Source organism: Pipistrellus kuhlii, unplaced genomic scaffold, assembly GCF_014108245.1.
Source record: "Pipistrellus kuhlii isolate mPipKuh1 unplaced genomic scaffold, mPipKuh1.p scaffold_m20_p_68, whole genome shotgun sequence".
In the NCBI taxonomy this organism is placed as follows: domain Eukaryota; kingdom Metazoa; phylum Chordata; class Mammalia; order Chiroptera; family Vespertilionidae; genus Pipistrellus; species Pipistrellus kuhlii.
This window is the reverse complement of record NW_023425571.1, coordinates 486,555-502,412: the sequence shown is the minus strand read 5'-3', so window position 1 is coordinate 502,412 and position 15,858 is coordinate 486,555. Positions and strand designations below refer to the sequence as shown.

Here is a 15,858-nt window from a genome sequence, read left to right as displayed (position 1 = left end):
AGTGCCTCCGCCTGCACACGAGCTAAACACCTGCCCCACCCCCACGAGCTGTGACCTCAGGCAGGGACGGGGAGATGGGCCTCCATGTGGCCCGGGCACGCTGGAAGCTGACTGCTTTTTCTGCCTGACTTCAGAGAGGGACAGAGGGACGGAGACCTCCGTGATGAGAATCACTGGCCGGCTGCCTCCTGCACGCCTCACACTGGGGACCGAGCCCGAAACCCGAGCCTGTGGCCCTGACCATGTGACCCTGACCATGTGGCCCTGACCATGTGACCCTGACCATGTGGGCCTGACCATGTGGCCCTGACCATGTGGGCCTGACCATGTGGCCCTGACCATGTGGGCCTGACCATGTGGCCCTGACCATGTGGGCCTGACCATGTGGCCCTGACCGGAATCGAATGCGGTGGACCCTCCAGCCTCAGCATGGCCGCAGGGCGCTCCCCCGGAGGCCCGGGTCCCCCAGCAGACACTGTCAGGGGAGAGCAGAGTGCGGGGCCTGGTGCTGCGAGGCAACCGGGGCTGCAGCCGGCGGTTCTGGCGGTGAAACGGTTCTCGGGGGAAGGGCCCAGAGCTGGCAGCCCGAGCCTGCGTGCCGGGCAAGAAAACTACAGACAGAGAGACGGACAACGGTGGGTGGACGGACAGGCGGGGGAGGGAACAGCTGACCTAGGACAGAGCCAGCCAAGGAGGGAACCGCTGCCATACCCTCCGGGCACGGACCTCAGCGAGGACACAGCCCCGGGGGCGGCGGCCGGGGAGACTCTCCAGGCTTTACCGGACAGAAGCTCCGGCCGGCCCGTGTGGCTCAGCTGGCTGAGCGTCCGCGTCCTATGGACAGGCTTTGGGCTCGATCCCCAGTGTGGGGCACGCAGGAGGCAGCCGATCCATGAATCTCTCTTATCGCTGATGTTTCTGAGGCATGGTAACCTCCATCTTAGGTAAAAACTGCTGTTTAAAATGTAACCCTGCTGTTCTGGCTTCTGTAAACGTTTGCTTGCTTAAATAACGGGCACAGTTAAGACTGCTCCCATTCCAGGGAGGCCATAAACTGTGCCCCAGGCAGAGCTGTCAGCGCTGGCGCCAGGCCAGGCCTTGAGACATGTTCTCTCAGCCCTGTCCCAGCCCGCGGGACTTTTTCTCAGAAGGCCCAGAAGTCTCGTTCCAAATTTGGAAAACAAAGAGCTAAAAAAAAAAAAACATAAACAAGGAGACTTCCACCACACTGGACCCCAGAATTTCCTCTGGGCCGCTGGAAACAGGACTCCAGATAAACCTGGCTTATTGATTAAGGCGTCTTCTGATTTACGATATACCATTTCCATCTCTCTCCCTCTCCAATCCTCTCTGAAGTCCATGAAAACATGTTTTAAAATAAAAAGAATAAGGAAACAAGTTAGAAGCCATGGACGGGAAAGGAGAAGTCGCCGAGTGCGCCTCATCCCGCTTTGGGGGTGTCGCGGTGTCGCTTTGGGGTGTCATGTGTTGCTCACGCAGGGACACACTCACGATGGTGGTCTTCCCGGAGGCGGGTGGGCCCAGGATCATGATCTTCGGCACTGTGGAAGGAATGCCCACGTCACTGCGGGCAGCAGAGTGGCCTCCCACCCTCAGCGCGGTGCACAGCGTGTGTGTGTGTGTGTGTGTGTGTGTGTGTGTGTGTGTCCCTCCCTCCTCCTGGCTTCCTTTTCTGCAGGTGACACGCCGTTTGTGACCGCAGTTCCCTGCAGAGATCTCTCTCTGTGCAGAGGTAAGTGATCACCCAGATGGCTTATTCTCTGTCTCCGAGGGGACACGGACACGGTGACTCTCATTTGCCAAACTAATAACTATCAGGAACTAATAAATACCAGGAACTGATAACTGTCAGGAGCGGCTGCGATGTCCCATCCCCGGGCTTTGTCTCGAGAAGAACGCTGTATTCTGTGTAAATCGGCCTCGGAAGCTCTCCCCCTGGTACGTATGCCTCTCGTTTAGCTCACTGGACCCCGTCGTCGCACAGAGGGAAGTGGGGGATGCGGGCATCTCCGTGCGGATGGAGCACAGCTGCGGGCTGCAGGGCGGCTCGCTGGCCAGGCTCTCCCCGCCCTGAACTCCCACTGTGGCTCCCGGCCACCCCGTGGGGCCGCCGCCGGGAAGCCCCGCCGCTGCAGGTCACAGGGTGGGAGGCGTGCGTGCTGGGCTCCACACGCGGACGCAGGAACCGGAACCGGAACCAGAGCCGTGGCGCCGGGAGGACCCGAGGAGAAGGGGACGCACCCCGACAGGAGCACTCGGGGGATGGGGGGCTCCCAAGTCTTGCGTTCATCTTGACAAGGTGACAGGGCTCAGCGGCTGCTGGGGGAGCCCCGGGAGTGACCCCCGTGTTGTACGCGTGGTGGGAATGCTTTACAAGGGAACACCCTGGCCGCCCCGACCCCGGGTCTCCACACGTTTACCTGATGCACTGAGGCTGCTTCTAACCTAATTATTTATAAACAGCCACTCCCCGGCTGCCAGTGCAACCACCGCTTCCAACGGCTTCAAAGGGAACCCCAGGCTCGCACAGGATTCGGCTTAACGAGGAGCTGATTTAAATGCACAGAGAGCCCTCGGGGCGGTCTGACGGCAGCTTTCCCCCGACAAACCCGGCTCCTCCACCGCAGCGCCCGCTCCCTGCCATCGCTCCCCGCCATCGCCGTCTGGGCATCAGCTCGCCCAGGGCGACTCTAAATGCCCGCTTTGTACCCGCGCTGCTGGCGCTGCGGTGAAGGGGCTGCCAGCCCGGCGTGCAGAGCCTTCTCCTCCACACCAGCCCCCGGGAGGCAGAGGGCTGGAGCCGGCTTCCAGGCACCACGCCGCGCGTGGCCGGCAGAAGGCGGTGGCCCTGGCTCCCTGGCCCAGGCGAACCCCCCCCCCCACCATGAACGGAGCCCGAGGCCTGGAGGCAGCGTCTGGGCGGGAGGCAGGGAGGCACCGCGGGCAGCTGAAGGGGTCCTCCCGGCCCCACAGGTCACGTCACGTCGCCTGGGCCCCGAGCTCACAGTCCTGCCCAGCGCTGGGCGGGGGGAGAGGGCTCAGAAAAGGCCACTGGGCTCTCTGAACCTCGGGGCCGAGGTCTGGCCGTGGGTGCAGCCGACCTGGCCTCGGGCAAGGAGCCCAGAGGGAAAGAATGACTATGAGTGCTGCTGCCCAGGTAGACCAGATGGCCCATTCACACGTGACATGTGATCCCGGAGTTTACAGTTGGTGGGTGCTATCGGCTGGGTTGTGGGGGAGCATGGACACTGGGTCTGTGGGCCACCCCGAGGTGCTTCCTTTAGCTGTGCTCCGGGAGAAATGAGGGGAGTGTTCAATTCCCCAGCAGCCAATTGTCCAAGCCCACCGGCCCCCTCTTCAGACCCCGAGGACAGAGCGGCTCACGGGGCGGGGGAGGGGGGCAGGGAGAGGCCCCGAGCGCTCACCGTGGTCGTTGTTTCGCTGTAAGTGTTCGATCATGAACAGCATGGGGTCCTTGGGCTGGTGGATCAGAAGTTGCTCCAGCAAGTTCTGTGGGTGCAGGGCAGACGCCCAGGCAGTTAGCACCTTCAGGGGCACCCCAGCCCCCAGCTCAGGTGGCCCAGCACCCTGGTCGCCGTGATAAAGGCCAGGAGGCCTGATCTCAAGCCTGCACCCACCAATACGCCTTCCCCTGGGGACCAGCCCCGCCCTGATGGCAGCGGCTTGGGTCCACGTGAGCAGACACGGGGAAGGGGCTGTGTGGGTGCTGCTGGGGGGGCATCGGCGGGGCTGCGCCCCTGGCTCGGTCAGGCCCAGGGCCTCCTGCCTCCTCCCCTTCTGCTTTGCAGGCCCTGCTCTGCTCTCGTGCCCGCCAGCCCAGGCCAGGGCTGCTCCTCAGCTCGGAACAGGCTCCCTCGGCCCTCAGGTCATCAGCGTGCCTTCCTGGCCACACTGCCTTCCTGGCCACTTGCTCCTGCGGCCCCATGTGTCCCGTCCTGGCCTCACCCTGTCCCGGCGCCAGGCAGTCAGTCAGTGCCCGAGCACATGTGGGCTGGGGCATGGCCATGGCTGCTACCAAAGCCAGTCCAGGTGGGACGAGGTTTTAGCTGCCAAGAACCTACACAGCCCGGGGACAGCTGGCCTCCCCCCCCCCCCCCCCCGCCCCATCAGTAACACTTTCCCCAGGAAGCACAGGCTTGCTGGAGACACAGACTCGGACTGTCTGAGCTCTGCCTTCCTGCCCGCAGGCGTCTCGGTGGTGCCCGTGGGGGTGGGCAGGTGCAGCGGAGCAGACACAGCTCTGGGCAGGGGCTCAGCAGCCCTTTAGCCCTCAGAGTCTGTGTGGCTGGATCTCCAGAGATGCGGGAGGGTCACCCGCAGCACACGCTGGGGACTAAGGTCACAGGGGGAGGAGGCCCGTCAAGGCGGGCACCCAGGAGGAGCTTGGGAGCAGCCAGGAGCTCCTGGCACTGAGGAGGAGGGCAGGTGGGAAGCGCAGCTGTCCCAGGAGGTGGCCATTTCGGGGCATGGGCAGGGGCATGGGCATGGGATGCCAATGTGAGCTCGGACACCCCAGCTCAGAAACCACCACCGCAGGGCCCTCTGGAATCCACCCCTGTCAGCCCCGCCTTTGGCAGATGGGGGCCGAGCGAAGGAAGGGACTGCTCGGGCCATTAGCCGCTGGCGGGAGCCAGGAGCCAGCCCCGTCAGGCTGCCCCGCCCCTCCCCTGCCCCTGGGTCCGCGGGGTGCGGTGTCTTCAGATCGCGGGACCCCTCAGGGTCACGGCGGCACAGGAGGCAGACACCGCAGGTCGGGAAGCCTGGTGAGTAGCAGCCGGGTCACCTGCATCATCTCGAAGATGTGGTGCGTCTCCCCGTACTGCGGCATCTCCGGGGGGATGCGGTGCGGGGCGGAGGTCGCGTCCATGCTGCCGCGTCCGCCGCTCCCTAACGACCGCCGTTGCTAAGGCAGCCGCCTCCTGACGTCACCCGCGCGCCGCTCCCTGGTGACCGCCGTCGCTGGGGACGCCGCCAACGTCATCGGCGCGCGCCGCGGGCTGGCCCCGCGCTCCGGGGCGGTGCTTCCCGCGCCGCGCCGCGCCCTCCCGTCCGCGCGGGTCAGCGGGCCCCGCAGGTCGCTCCCGGCCGTGGCCTCCGAGGCCCAGAGGGGCGCCCGGCGGCCCCCCGGTGTGAGCCCCGGACCCACCCCGAGGGCAGAAGGGCTCCTGCTCCGGCTCCGGGCCTGGAGCTCCGCGCGCTCAGCTGCACATTGTGAGCCCAAGCGGATCCTGCGCTCCCGGCCCGGGCGCTGGGCTCTCTGGCCTCAGTTTCCCCATCTGTGAAGTGGAGAGACGAGGTCGGGGCGGGTGTCTGAAGAGGGAAGAGGGCCCATAGGGCCGCCTGGAGGGCCAGGGTCCCCGGGGAAATTCTGAGCCCCGAGCCCCCGCCGCCCGCTCCGGAGGCGGGGCGGGAGGCCACGTGACCCATTGCTATGGCACCCGCGGTAACAATCTGGCCGGGCCCCGCCCCTGCACCGCGACCTCCCCACCGACACCCCACGACCTCCACGCCTCCCGCTTCTCCCGGGCCCAGGCACCCACGGAGGCACTCCGGCTTCGGGGCGTTCGGAGTGAGGCCGCGGTAGACGAGCACAGGCTAACGCGCCAGGTTCGGAACCCGGAGGGGCGCGCAGGTGCAGGGGGCCCCCGAGGGGGAGGGTGCGGCCCTGGGGGACGGGACCAGGCGGGATGGGGCGCAGCCCTGAGTTGGGAGCCCCAGTGTCGCTGCGGTTCTGAGCTCCGCGCTCAGCCGGGGTGCGTGCCATTGTGGAGAGGGCGTGAGGCCAGTCCACCCGGATTGCCCAGAGCTCAGGTCCCGCGTGCACTCCCTCTTCCCGCTGTGGGAGCCTGCCCTGGGCCTCGCCTGCCTTCCCTGTGGAGTGGGGGTGCGGGAAGGACCCCGGGAGCTCATACAGCTGAAGGTTAGACAGTACCTGGCATCGTCAGGGCACATGCAGGGCTACTGTTAGCATGATCTCACCTCATCCTTGCACCAACCCTGAGGAACCGGCCCGAGTTCCCATTTGACTCCCCAGACGTGGCTGTGTGATTTGGGACAAGTTCCCAGGCCTCTGTCCTCCGCGGATCACAGAGCATGCGAACCCAAAAGCCCCTTGCAGAGCCTCCAACCCCAATCCCCTCCTATTGGAGCTGGGTAAACTGAGGCCCAGAACGGGCCATCGTCAGCCAAGGTCACTAGTTCATCAAGGGCAGAGCCAGGGCTGGAACTCGGCGTCCCGCCTCCTAGCCAAAGCCTCTGCCACCAGTCCCCACCCCCGAGAAGCTGGAAGGGCTGACCTCGGGGGGCTTGTCAAACCCGACCGCAGGGCCCCGCAAGGAAAGGCAGCCCCTGAGCGGAGGTGGTGGGAACCGAGCCTGCGGTGTGCGCGGAGAGCCTGGGTTTGTTTCCTGGACATCTCAGAGGGCTGCCTCCCTCATTTATTTGAGGCCCTAGGCGCTTTCCCTGCCTGGGCCTAATCTTCCTCAGCAGCCTGGGAAAATACAAATCAATTACAGCCGGAAACCTGCGGGGTAATCACTTCCTCCCGCTCCTGACCGGAGGGGTCTTTCATCCCGGCTAATTTGGCGGCAGGCGCGTCCGGGACGATCACTTCGGAAGCTTGTCACAGCGCTTCCCGCGGCCCTGCTGGCGGTGTCACCGCCGGGATCAAGCACCCCCAGCTTTCCTCTCGGGGGCTCTGGGGGCCACCACCGAGGCGGCGCTGTATCCCCAAGGCCTGGCGCCTCGGGGCGTGGCAGGGAGCCAGGCCTCGCCGCCTGGAGCGAGGAGCAGAGAACAGTGAGGGGGGAAGCAAGGCCCAGGGGTCCAGCTAGTGCGTGACCCCTCGGAGGGCTCAGGCAGACTTCCGGCCCTGGGTGTCCCCCCCCCACCCCACAGCCACCCTGAGGCCCGGTGTGCGGTCTCTGTGGGCCATCTCCAAGGGGAAGAGACATCCAAGTCAAGAGCCCAGAAGTTATAGTCAGGGGGGGGTGGGGGGGATTCTGGGGTGACCTCAGCTCCATCATCTGCCAGGAGCGTCATGGGGCGCCCTGCTCACAGGGCCGTGGGGAGGACTGGAGGTTGGGCATGTCCAGGGTTCTAGAGCCCCACCAAGCAGCCCGTGGCCCGGGGAAGATCAGGATAAGGCCCGGCACCTGCACACGCCCCTGGGTCCTGACACCCCCTCCGGCTCCCTGGCTCCTCCTCCTCCTCCTCCTCCTCCTCCTCCTCCTCCTCCTCCTCCTCCTCGCCCTGATCTAAACCACTCCACTCCCCGATCCTTCCTGCCCCCCTCACGCTAGGCCGGGCCCGAGGAGTCTGAGGCCAGGGGAGGCACAACAATAACGGGGTCTGCCTCCAGGTGTGGGTGCAGGTATTTGCGGGATGCGGTAGGCGGTCAGCACACAGGGGCCCCCACCATCGGCTCCCCACCTGTGCCCCTCAGACGGGGCGGTGCTGAGGGGGAGGAGGTGGCCTGGCCCTGGGCGGGCGGTCCACTCGGCTCTGTTGGCAAACACCGGCACCATAGCGCCCGGGCAGACTGGCCGCTGCCGTGAAGAGCATTCGTTATACCAGCACTCTCGGCGGCCGCCCGGTTCACGGGGCGCAGCGGTCAGGGTCCCCTCTGCCGCTGCCCCTTGACGGCCGCTTGGCTGCGGACCCGCTCCCGCCCAGGGCTTGGCCGCCTCCCAGCCTCCCCGTTCTCCAGTTCACTGCCCCTCTCCTGGACGGAGGCCGTCTCTGTCTGTGCCCGCGTTTCCTTTCATCAGGACGCCATCTCCTCTTGCCCCAGAGATGCCCTCCCTGGCCCAGCTCTGCTCCGGGCTCAGGTGCTGAGGGCCACACAGCAAAAACGCCCCCCAACCCCCAACCTGCCCCCACTTCTCTGCTGGGTCCTGCCCGGAGGCCTGGACTGTGTCCTCCTGACCCGTCCTTCCCCGCAGCATCTCGCTGGGATCCGCCTCCGGCCCAGCCTCGGACCCTGCTCACGGGGGGCGCATCCCGGCCGGGTGCTGGGACCCCAGCTGCCATGGCAGCTTCGAGGATGCAGCTGGGCCCGCAGGCAGCCTGGAGCTTGGGGGATGGGGGGAGGGTCTGTGGAGCAGGTTTGCTGTGACATCCTGGGTGTCAGTGTCCTCCGGCCCCCGGGAAGTGAGGGGTGTTGATCTGCTGAGGCCCCTTCCAACTCTGACATCCCACAAGCCCGTGGCCTGGCCCACGCCGTGTGCGCTCAGCAAAATGATGATGCCCGGAGGGCAGAGCCCGCCACAGCCTCTCCGCTCCCCGAGTGAGCCCTCCCCTCCCCTTCCCTTCCCAATCAGGGTGGGGAGGTCAGGCCTGCCCCACACCCCCCCCCCCCCCGCCCAGAGCTGGGAAGTGTCCGCCAGGGCTGGCCCCGCCCCTGCCTGGCCCACCGCAAAGAACCCCGCAAATGGCAGATGTTTTAACACAGTTCGGTACGAGCCGATGGGTTCAGAGTTCACAGGCCGGGGCACACACCCTGATCCCAGCTTGTACTGACACCACAGGGAGGCACTGGAGGCTGTGTGTGCACAGGTGTGTGTGTGCATGGTGTGTGTGCATGGTGTGTGTGCATGGTGTGTGTGTGCATGGTGAGTGTGTGTTTGTATGCATGGTGAGTGTGTGTGTGCATGGTGTGTGTGCATGGTGAGTGTGTGTATGGTGTGTGTGTGCATGGTGTGTGTGTGCATGGTGAGTATGTTTGTGTGCATGGTGAGTGTGTGTATGTTTGTGTGCATGGTGAGTGTGTGTGCATGGTGTGTGTGTTTGTGTGCATGGTGTGTGCGCACAGGTGTGTGTGCATGGTGAGTGCACAGGTGTGTGTGTGTGCATGGTGAGTGTGTGTGTATGTGTGCATGGTGAGTGTGTTTGTGTGCATGGTGAGTGTGTATGTTTGTGTGCATGGTGTGTGTGCACAGGTGTGTGTGTGCATGGTGTGTGTGTTTGTGTGCACAGGTGTGTGTTTGTGTGCATGGTGTGTGTGTGCATGGTGAGTGTGTGTATGTTTGTGTGCATGGTGTGTGTTTGTGTGCATGGTAAATGTGTGTGTGCATGGTGAGTGTGTGTGTGCATGGTGAGTGTGTGTTTGTGTGTATGGTGTGTGTGTGCATGGTGAGTGTGTGTGTGTGCATGAGTGTGTGTGTGCATGGTGTGTGTGTGTGTGCATGGTGAGTGTGTGTGTGCATGGTGAGTGTGTATGTTTGTGTGCATGGTAGTGTGTGTGTGTGCATGGTGTGTATGTTTGTGTGCATGGTGTGTGTTTGTGTGCATGGTGAGTGTGTGTGTGTGTGTGCATGGTGTGTGTGCTTGTGTGCATAGTGAGTGTGTGTGTGTGTATGGTGAGTCTGTGTGTGTGTGTGTGTGACACTCAGTCTGGACAGGCATTGCCATCCTCAGGGAGGAAGGAAGTCACATGTCATGGCAAAGGCTGTGTCCTCGTGCGATCCACGGGCCCAGCTCTCTCGTGGAGGGGCTCGCTCCCTTCTCTGCAAAGTGGGGTGACAGCAGCCCCTGCCCAGGATGTGGGGCCCGTGAGTGCTCAGCGCTCGCTCTTCCCCCAGGCCCCGGCTGCGGAAGAGCTGGGATGACCATGAACGAGGCGAAGGAGGCGCTGCGGAGCATCGAGCAGAAGTACAAGCTGTTCCAGCAGCAGCAGTTCACCTTCGTGGGGGCGCTGGAGCACTGCCGGGAGAATGCCCACGACAAGATCCGGCCCATCGCCAGCATCGAGCAGGTGCTCCCCCCCAGGCGGGCCGGCGGGCGCGGGCAGGGCGGGCCGGGACCGGGGCCTTGCCAGGCTGGAGATTGCCGGAACCATGAAAAGCACTGAGGCTGAGGGGGAGCACGTGCCAGCCTCAGGGCTGGGGCGACCGGAACAAAGGGGGTACAAATGTGGGCTCAAGGCTCAGCAACGGGGCCTCCTCCCCCTCTGCCCCAGGCCTCCTCGGTGACGGGGCCAGTGACCGCCTCTCTGGGCCTCCGTTTCTGCGGATGAATGAGCTGGCCCTCGGAACACACCCAGGGCTGGGACCCGGATGCACTGAGGGACAGACCCGGAGGTGCCGCTGCCGGCTCCACTGGGTCCGAGCACGGGCGTTTCCATTTAACCCGTGTCTCCTGTGTGTGTGGACTGGCCGGCCTCGAGGCCTCGGCCCCCAGTGCGCTCCGAGAAGTTACGGCTTGAGCCTCTGTGTCAGGAACACACACCCAGACCCTCATCCCATCCACCCCTCTCCCATGGAGAACAGCTCCCCCTATTGGCAGCACCCCTTAAAACAGTTTCCCCTAATTTTTGTAAATAGTTCTCCCGGTTCTTTAACGGGGAAAAAACTTAAGGCTACGGAAAATGAACACGCACACGACCTAGACCCGGGTGGAGGGGTGGGAACTGGCGGAGGAGGCCCGAGAAGCCCTTTGCCCTGACCTGCAAGGCCTTCAGGGTGAGTTCAGGAACCGTCTGGCCAGGAAGAGCAGCTGTTTTGAAGCTGATGGTTTTGCATCAGCTGTGAATAATGTGATAAACATCCCCAGGGCGCTTGGCAGGGACAAGGTTCCCACCCCTGGCTTAGACCCGTGGTTGGCAAACTGTGGCTCGTGAGCCACATGCGGCTCTTCGGCCCCTTGAGTGTGGCTCTTCCACAAAATACAGTGCATTCACGGCTCACGCGCAGAAGCCGGTGTTTGGCCTGGGCGAGTCTGTTTTGAAGAAGTGGCGTCAGAACACTCAAGGGGCCAAAGAGCCGCGTGTGGTTCACCAGCCGTGGTTTGCCGGCCCCTGTACTAGATACTAGACACACCAACCCGCAATGCTCAGCCTGGCCTGGGCGCCTCCGGCCCACGGCCTGACCCACGTCCTGCCAGCCCACCCTCCAAGGCCCGCCATCCGGCACCGGGCGGACTTCTGTCCCCAGAGGAGCACAGGAGACTCGCCTGGGCTGGGGCCCAGCGGAGGCTTTTGGTCTAAGTGGCCCCACAATCTGACCCTCCACCTGATGTGTGGGCTCCCCACCCCCAGCCCGCCCTCCACGGGGTACACACACACAGCGGGCGGCCAGTGAGCTCTGTGCTTACTGGGCCCCCACCCCGGGCCCCTGCAGCCCTCACTGCCCTGCAGCCCAGGCTCGTCCATGACCCACCAACTCCCCCAGCCCCCCTCTGGGGCTGGTGTGTGGGGCAGGTGCGGGGACCTGGGCCGCCCTGAGAGCCCCCGCACATGGGAAGGACGTGGGGTCGGGTGGGAAGACACCCTCGAGCAACAACAGGAAGCCGGTCCAGACCGAGAACTCGTGGGTGCTGGGCGGTGGGTGCCCCTCTCCCGGGGCCGTGGAGAGAGGGGAAACCATTTGAGGAGAACCGAGCAGGGAGTCCCACCTGGACAGAGCCAGTTCCTCCCGGCGTTGGAGGGCGGGGTCCCCGGTCTGCGTCTGCGCAGTCTGTGTGGGCTCGGGCCGCAGGGTGCCTCCGGCAGGGCTGTCCGTGGGGAGGTGGCCAGCTCTCCCCGCGGCAGGTCACCTCAGCTCCGCTGCCTCGGACACGGGACAGACGCGGGACAGACGCGAAGGGTGTCAGTCGGGTGCCAGAGGGGGGCTGTGGCATGAACAGCCGGGACCAGCCCTCGGCTTCGGGCTCTGGCTTAGGTCAGGGGCGTGGGGAGGCCGGGCTCGGCGCTCCCAGCCGCCACTGCTCGCTGATCAGTGAGGACGTGAAGCTCCAGGTGTGGGGTGAGAGCAGGAAGCACCTGGGCTGCTCAGCGTGCTGCCCCCGCACCTGGGCCCTGCAGGCAGCCAGCTGGGTGGTGTCTGCTTTTCAGATGCCACAAGCTGCCTCTCCCCGTGGCCCTGGGAGCCGGGGGGCCAGAGGGGCTGCTGGACGCTTGTCCCGTAGAGCAGGGCCCAGGCTCCTGCCTGCAGCTGGCTCACCGCCCTGCCCTGCAGCCCAGCCCCTGCCGCCCTCACTGCCCTGCCACCCGGGCCCCTGCAGCCCTCACTGCCCTGCAGCCCGGCCCCTGCAGCCCTCACTGCCCTGCAGCCCGGCCCCTGCCGCCCTCACTCCCCTGCCATCCGGGCCCCTGCCGCCCTCACTGCCCTGCAGCCCGGCCCCTGCCGCCCTCACTGCCCTGCAGCCCGGCCCCTGCCGCCCTCACTCCCCTGCCACCCGGGCCCCTGCCGCCCTCACTGCCCGCAGCCCGCCCCTGCCGCCCTCACTCCCCTGCCACCCGGGCCCCTCGCCCTCACTGCACTGCAGGCCCGGCATGCCCGCCCACTGCCTGCAACCGGCCCTGCGACCTCCCCTGCCCAGCCCCTTGCCGCCCTCACTGCCCTGCAGCCCGGCCCCTGCCGCCCTCACTGCCCTGCAGCCCGGCCCCTGCCGCCCTCACTCCCCTGCAGCCCTCACTGCCCTGCAGCCCGGCCCCTGCCGCCCTCACTGCCCTGCAGCCCGGCCCCTGCCGCCCTCACTGCCCTGCCACCCGGGCCCCTGCCGCCCTCACTGCCCTGCAGCCCGGCCCCTGCCGCCCTCACTGCCCTGCCACCCGGGCCCCTGCCGCCCTCACTGCCCTGCAGCCCGGCCCCTGCCCGCCCCTGGCTCACAGTGCCGCCTGCAGGTGCAGAGCTACATGGAGCACTACTGCACCAACTCCACAGACCACCGCATCCTGCTCATGTTCCTGGACATCTGCACGGAGCTGAGCAGGCTCTGCCAGCGTTTCGAGACCCTGCATGCAGGCACCCCGATCACCAACAACTTCCTGGACAAATGCAAGACCTTAGTGAGCCAAAGCAACGACCTGAGCAGCCTGAGAGCAAAGTAGGTCCCTCTGTCCTGGTCCCGAGCCTGGGTGTGCTCCTGTGGGCCGGGGAGGGGCTGGGAGGGGCAGGGAGGAACGGGGAGGAGGGCCTCTGCGGGGAGGCAGCTGCGTCTGACGTGGTGAAGCCGGTGGGAACTCCGAGCCCCGGGACCCGCCGCCCAGAGTCCCAGGTCCTCAGGGAGCTGCTGAGAGGCTCGGGAGGAGGGTCAGGGACAGTGTGGTTTGCAGCTGTTAGAGCAGGTTCCACAGCTCCTCCTCCAGGCCTCCAGGTCCTGCCAACTCCTCACCAGGACCACCTGGGGCTCAGGGTCCCCAATGGCTGACCCACAGCATCCAAACAGGGCGCCCCGCGCAGTGCGTGCACAGGACTCACCCCCCCCCCCCAGGCGGTGCGGAGTAAGGTCAGGCTCAAACGCCCTCCCCGCGGGCAGGCAGTCGCCTGCCACAGTGCGGGGAGTCCCCCAGCGGGGCTCACGGCCCCCTTGCCCAGCAGGTACCCCCACGACGTGGTGAACCACCTGAGCTGCGACGAGGCCAGGAACCACTACGGGGGCGTGGTCAGCCTCATCCCCATCATCCTGGACCTGATGAAAGAATGGATCGCCCACTCGGAGAAGCTGCCCCGCAAAGCGCTGCAGCACGTGAGTGGGCCTGCCACGCCGGGGGCCCCCGCGCTGGGGCCCCCCACGCCGGGACCCCCCGCGCCGGGACCCCCCGCGCCGGGACCCCCAGCGGCCCCCGTGCCTTCTGCCGAGGCCACAGGCACCCGGGACCGCGGTACAGAACAGCCCTGCAGGCAACTTACAAAAGGCAGCCTCAAGCCCAGGGGGGCAGACCAGGGGTGCTCAAAACCCCCCTGGAGACCCCCTGGGGGGAAACTGTAACCCAGAGCCAGTGACTCCACCCAGCCCGCCCCGCCCCGCCGAGGGGTGCTGTCACTAAACTCAGTGTCTAGTGGTCGCCCCATTTTCACTGGCACTCACTGTCTCCGACACTCATTAACCCCAAGGGGGTTGCCCAATATATAGGGTGTCCCCTAAAAATGTATACACACTTTTTAAAAATATATTTTTTAAATTGATTTCAGAGAAGGGAGAGGGAGAGAGAAACATCAGTGAGAGAGAATCATTGATTGTCTGCCTCCTGCACGCTCCCCCACCACCACTGGGGGTCGAACCTGCAACCCAGGCCTGTGCCCTTGACCAGAATTGAACCTCCTGGTTCCTAGGTAGACGCTCAACCACTGAGCCACAGGGGACGGGCTGCACACACGCTTACCAGCTGATTGCTCAATGGATGTCTATTCCCTTCCAGATCTAAGCCACGGGAATGAAAACCCATTCAAAGTGTGTGTACCTTTGGGGGGACACCTGTATTGTTGAGACCCTCGCTCTCTCCCTTGCTTTCACTTCTAACTTTCCCAAGCCTTGGAGGGCGGGCTCCGGGCCCGTGAGGAGGAGCCCCACTTGGTGGGGGGCGGGGTCCCCGGGAGGCTGGCAAACAGGCAGGCTCTGGCTGCCCGCACCCCCTCGGCCAGCCCCCGGCTGCAGGTCCAGCTCTCCAGCCAGCCGGCCGGCTGAGCTGTTCGCCGGCAGAGCCGTGGCTGTCCCACTTCCCAGGCTGCTGTGGGGCACGCTGGGCGCCGGCCTCGGACGAGCCATCTCCCTGCCCAGGCGCGGGACGGGCGCCTGGTCCTCACCGAGGCCTCCCTGACGGCGGCCTTTCCTCTGCAGGGGGCGACCTAGCGTCTGTGCTCTTGTTCCTCGGGGCTGCGGCAAGAATAAAAGTGCTCCTCCCCAGGTGCCTCCTGGTTTGTCCCTAAAGGAAACGCCTTTGTCCCGAGACCCAGCACCGGGGGCAGAGGCCTCGCCAGCACACTCGCCGAGCGGCCCCCGGACAGAGCAGGCGGCCGCTGCTGCCCTGTGTTCCAGACCCGCCTCGGGCAAGGACGCTGTGCTCGCCGGACAAAATGAAAAGCTGCCCGAGTCTTCCTCTCAGGGGCGCTACTGCCACTCAAAACTCAGAGCTGCCTTTCCAGGGGCAGCGGCGCAGGCACTGCCTGACAGGGCTTCCCCGGTCCTGCCCCAGCTCGTCCCCAGGAAGACAGGAAGGCCAGGGCCAATCTACCAGGTGTACGGGCAGGCTTCCCCTCCCCCACCCCCAGGTGCAAGGCCCGCCTCCTCCCGGCCCCACAGAGCTGCTGGCCGGGGCCACTCCACTCCACAGCCTGAAGCCTCAGGGGAGTAGAACCCATGGCCCCAGAACCAGCTCCTCGGGTCAGGGCTGCTGCAGAGCTGGGCGGGCAGACCCTGGGCGGGAGGGCATGCCAGGGGCCAGCACAGACCTCCGTGGAGCCTCCGCCCCGGCCTCAGCCCCTCACCTTGCTGCGCCTGCCTCCCTGTACTTTTACCAGTGGCCCATTTTTACAACTGTTCTCCTTTCTCCCACGGGCCTCCTCCCTGCAGTGACAAAACCACCCACTGTCCCCATCTTCTGAGTGTGGGCGGGACAAGCATTCAGGACGGGCTTCGGGACTGGCCAGCTGCCCTGCAGCTCTGCTCTCCCGAGGCTGAGCCCGGCACTGGGGTGTCCTGGGTGGCCAGCTTCCTCGGACACTGACACTGCAGCTAAAGGCAGTGCCGGGCCCGCTGACCGCCTCTCCCAGGCCGGGGCCAGTCACGCCTGCAGACCGGGTCCCGAGGTCAGCTCCCTGCATGGGATGCGGGCCTCTCGCCACCCAGGCCCTGGTGAAGGGATGCCAGGGCGTCTGTCCCCATCTGACAGAGATCCCCACCCCCGGCTCCTGTGCGGAGCTCCAGGTTCGGGAGACACCCCCTCCCCCACCCCGGGGAGGTGCCTTTCCCTCCTTGTGGTCGACTGCGATTCGGAGCACAGAAAGCAGCGGTGTGTCCTCGTTCCTCGCTCCCCCCTCCCCCGGCGGCCCCCCTCAGGCTTCGGCCCCACCCCCCCTCTCCCCACTGGACACCAGG

The 15,858-nt window shown here is 65.5% G+C and overlaps 2 protein-coding genes across 5 annotated transcripts in view; one reads left to right on the top strand and one right to left on the bottom strand.

Annotated features, from left to right (window-relative positions):
• Positions 1–5,263, bottom strand: part of AK8 (adenylate kinase 8) — a 40,513-nt gene extending 35,250 nt beyond the window's left edge. Inside the window, exons 1-3 of one of the 2 annotated variants that reach the window (XM_036420473.2) lie at positions 4,826–5,263; positions 3,447–3,531; positions 1,513–1,562 (exon numbers count right to left, since the gene is read on the bottom strand). In XM_036420473.2, coding sequence (XP_036276366.1) covers positions 1,513–1,562; positions 3,447–3,531; positions 4,826–4,909 — 219 coding nt within the window. In that variant the 5' untranslated portion in view covers positions 4,910–5,263. The remainder of the gene's footprint in view (positions 1–1,512; positions 1,563–3,446; positions 3,532–4,825) is intronic. The other variant, XM_045575187.1, reaches the window with a different exon arrangement.
• A 159-nt stretch (positions 5,264–5,422) lies between these two features.
• On the top strand, positions 5,423–14,682 carry SPACA9 (sperm acrosome associated 9). Of its 3 annotated transcripts, XM_045575189.1 has the most exons (5): positions 5,433–5,649; positions 9,624–9,796; positions 12,665–12,867; positions 13,359–13,509; positions 14,602–14,682. In XM_045575189.1, the coding sequence occupies exons 2-5, from the start codon at positions 9,647–9,649 to the stop codon at positions 14,611–14,613; spliced, it is 516 nt and encodes a 171-aa protein (XP_045431145.1). In that variant the 5' UTR covers positions 5,433–5,649; positions 9,624–9,646; the 3' UTR covers positions 14,614–14,682. The 3 variants fall into 3 exon arrangements, with proteins under 3 accessions (XP_045431144.1, XP_036276328.2, XP_045431145.1); XM_045575188.1 differs by lacking the exon at positions 14,602–14,682 and having other exon boundaries at positions 5,423–5,649; positions 13,359–13,925; XM_036420435.2 differs by lacking the exon at positions 14,602–14,682 and having other exon boundaries at positions 5,427–5,649; positions 13,362–13,925.
• Positions 14,683–15,858: the final 1,176 nt, after the last annotated feature.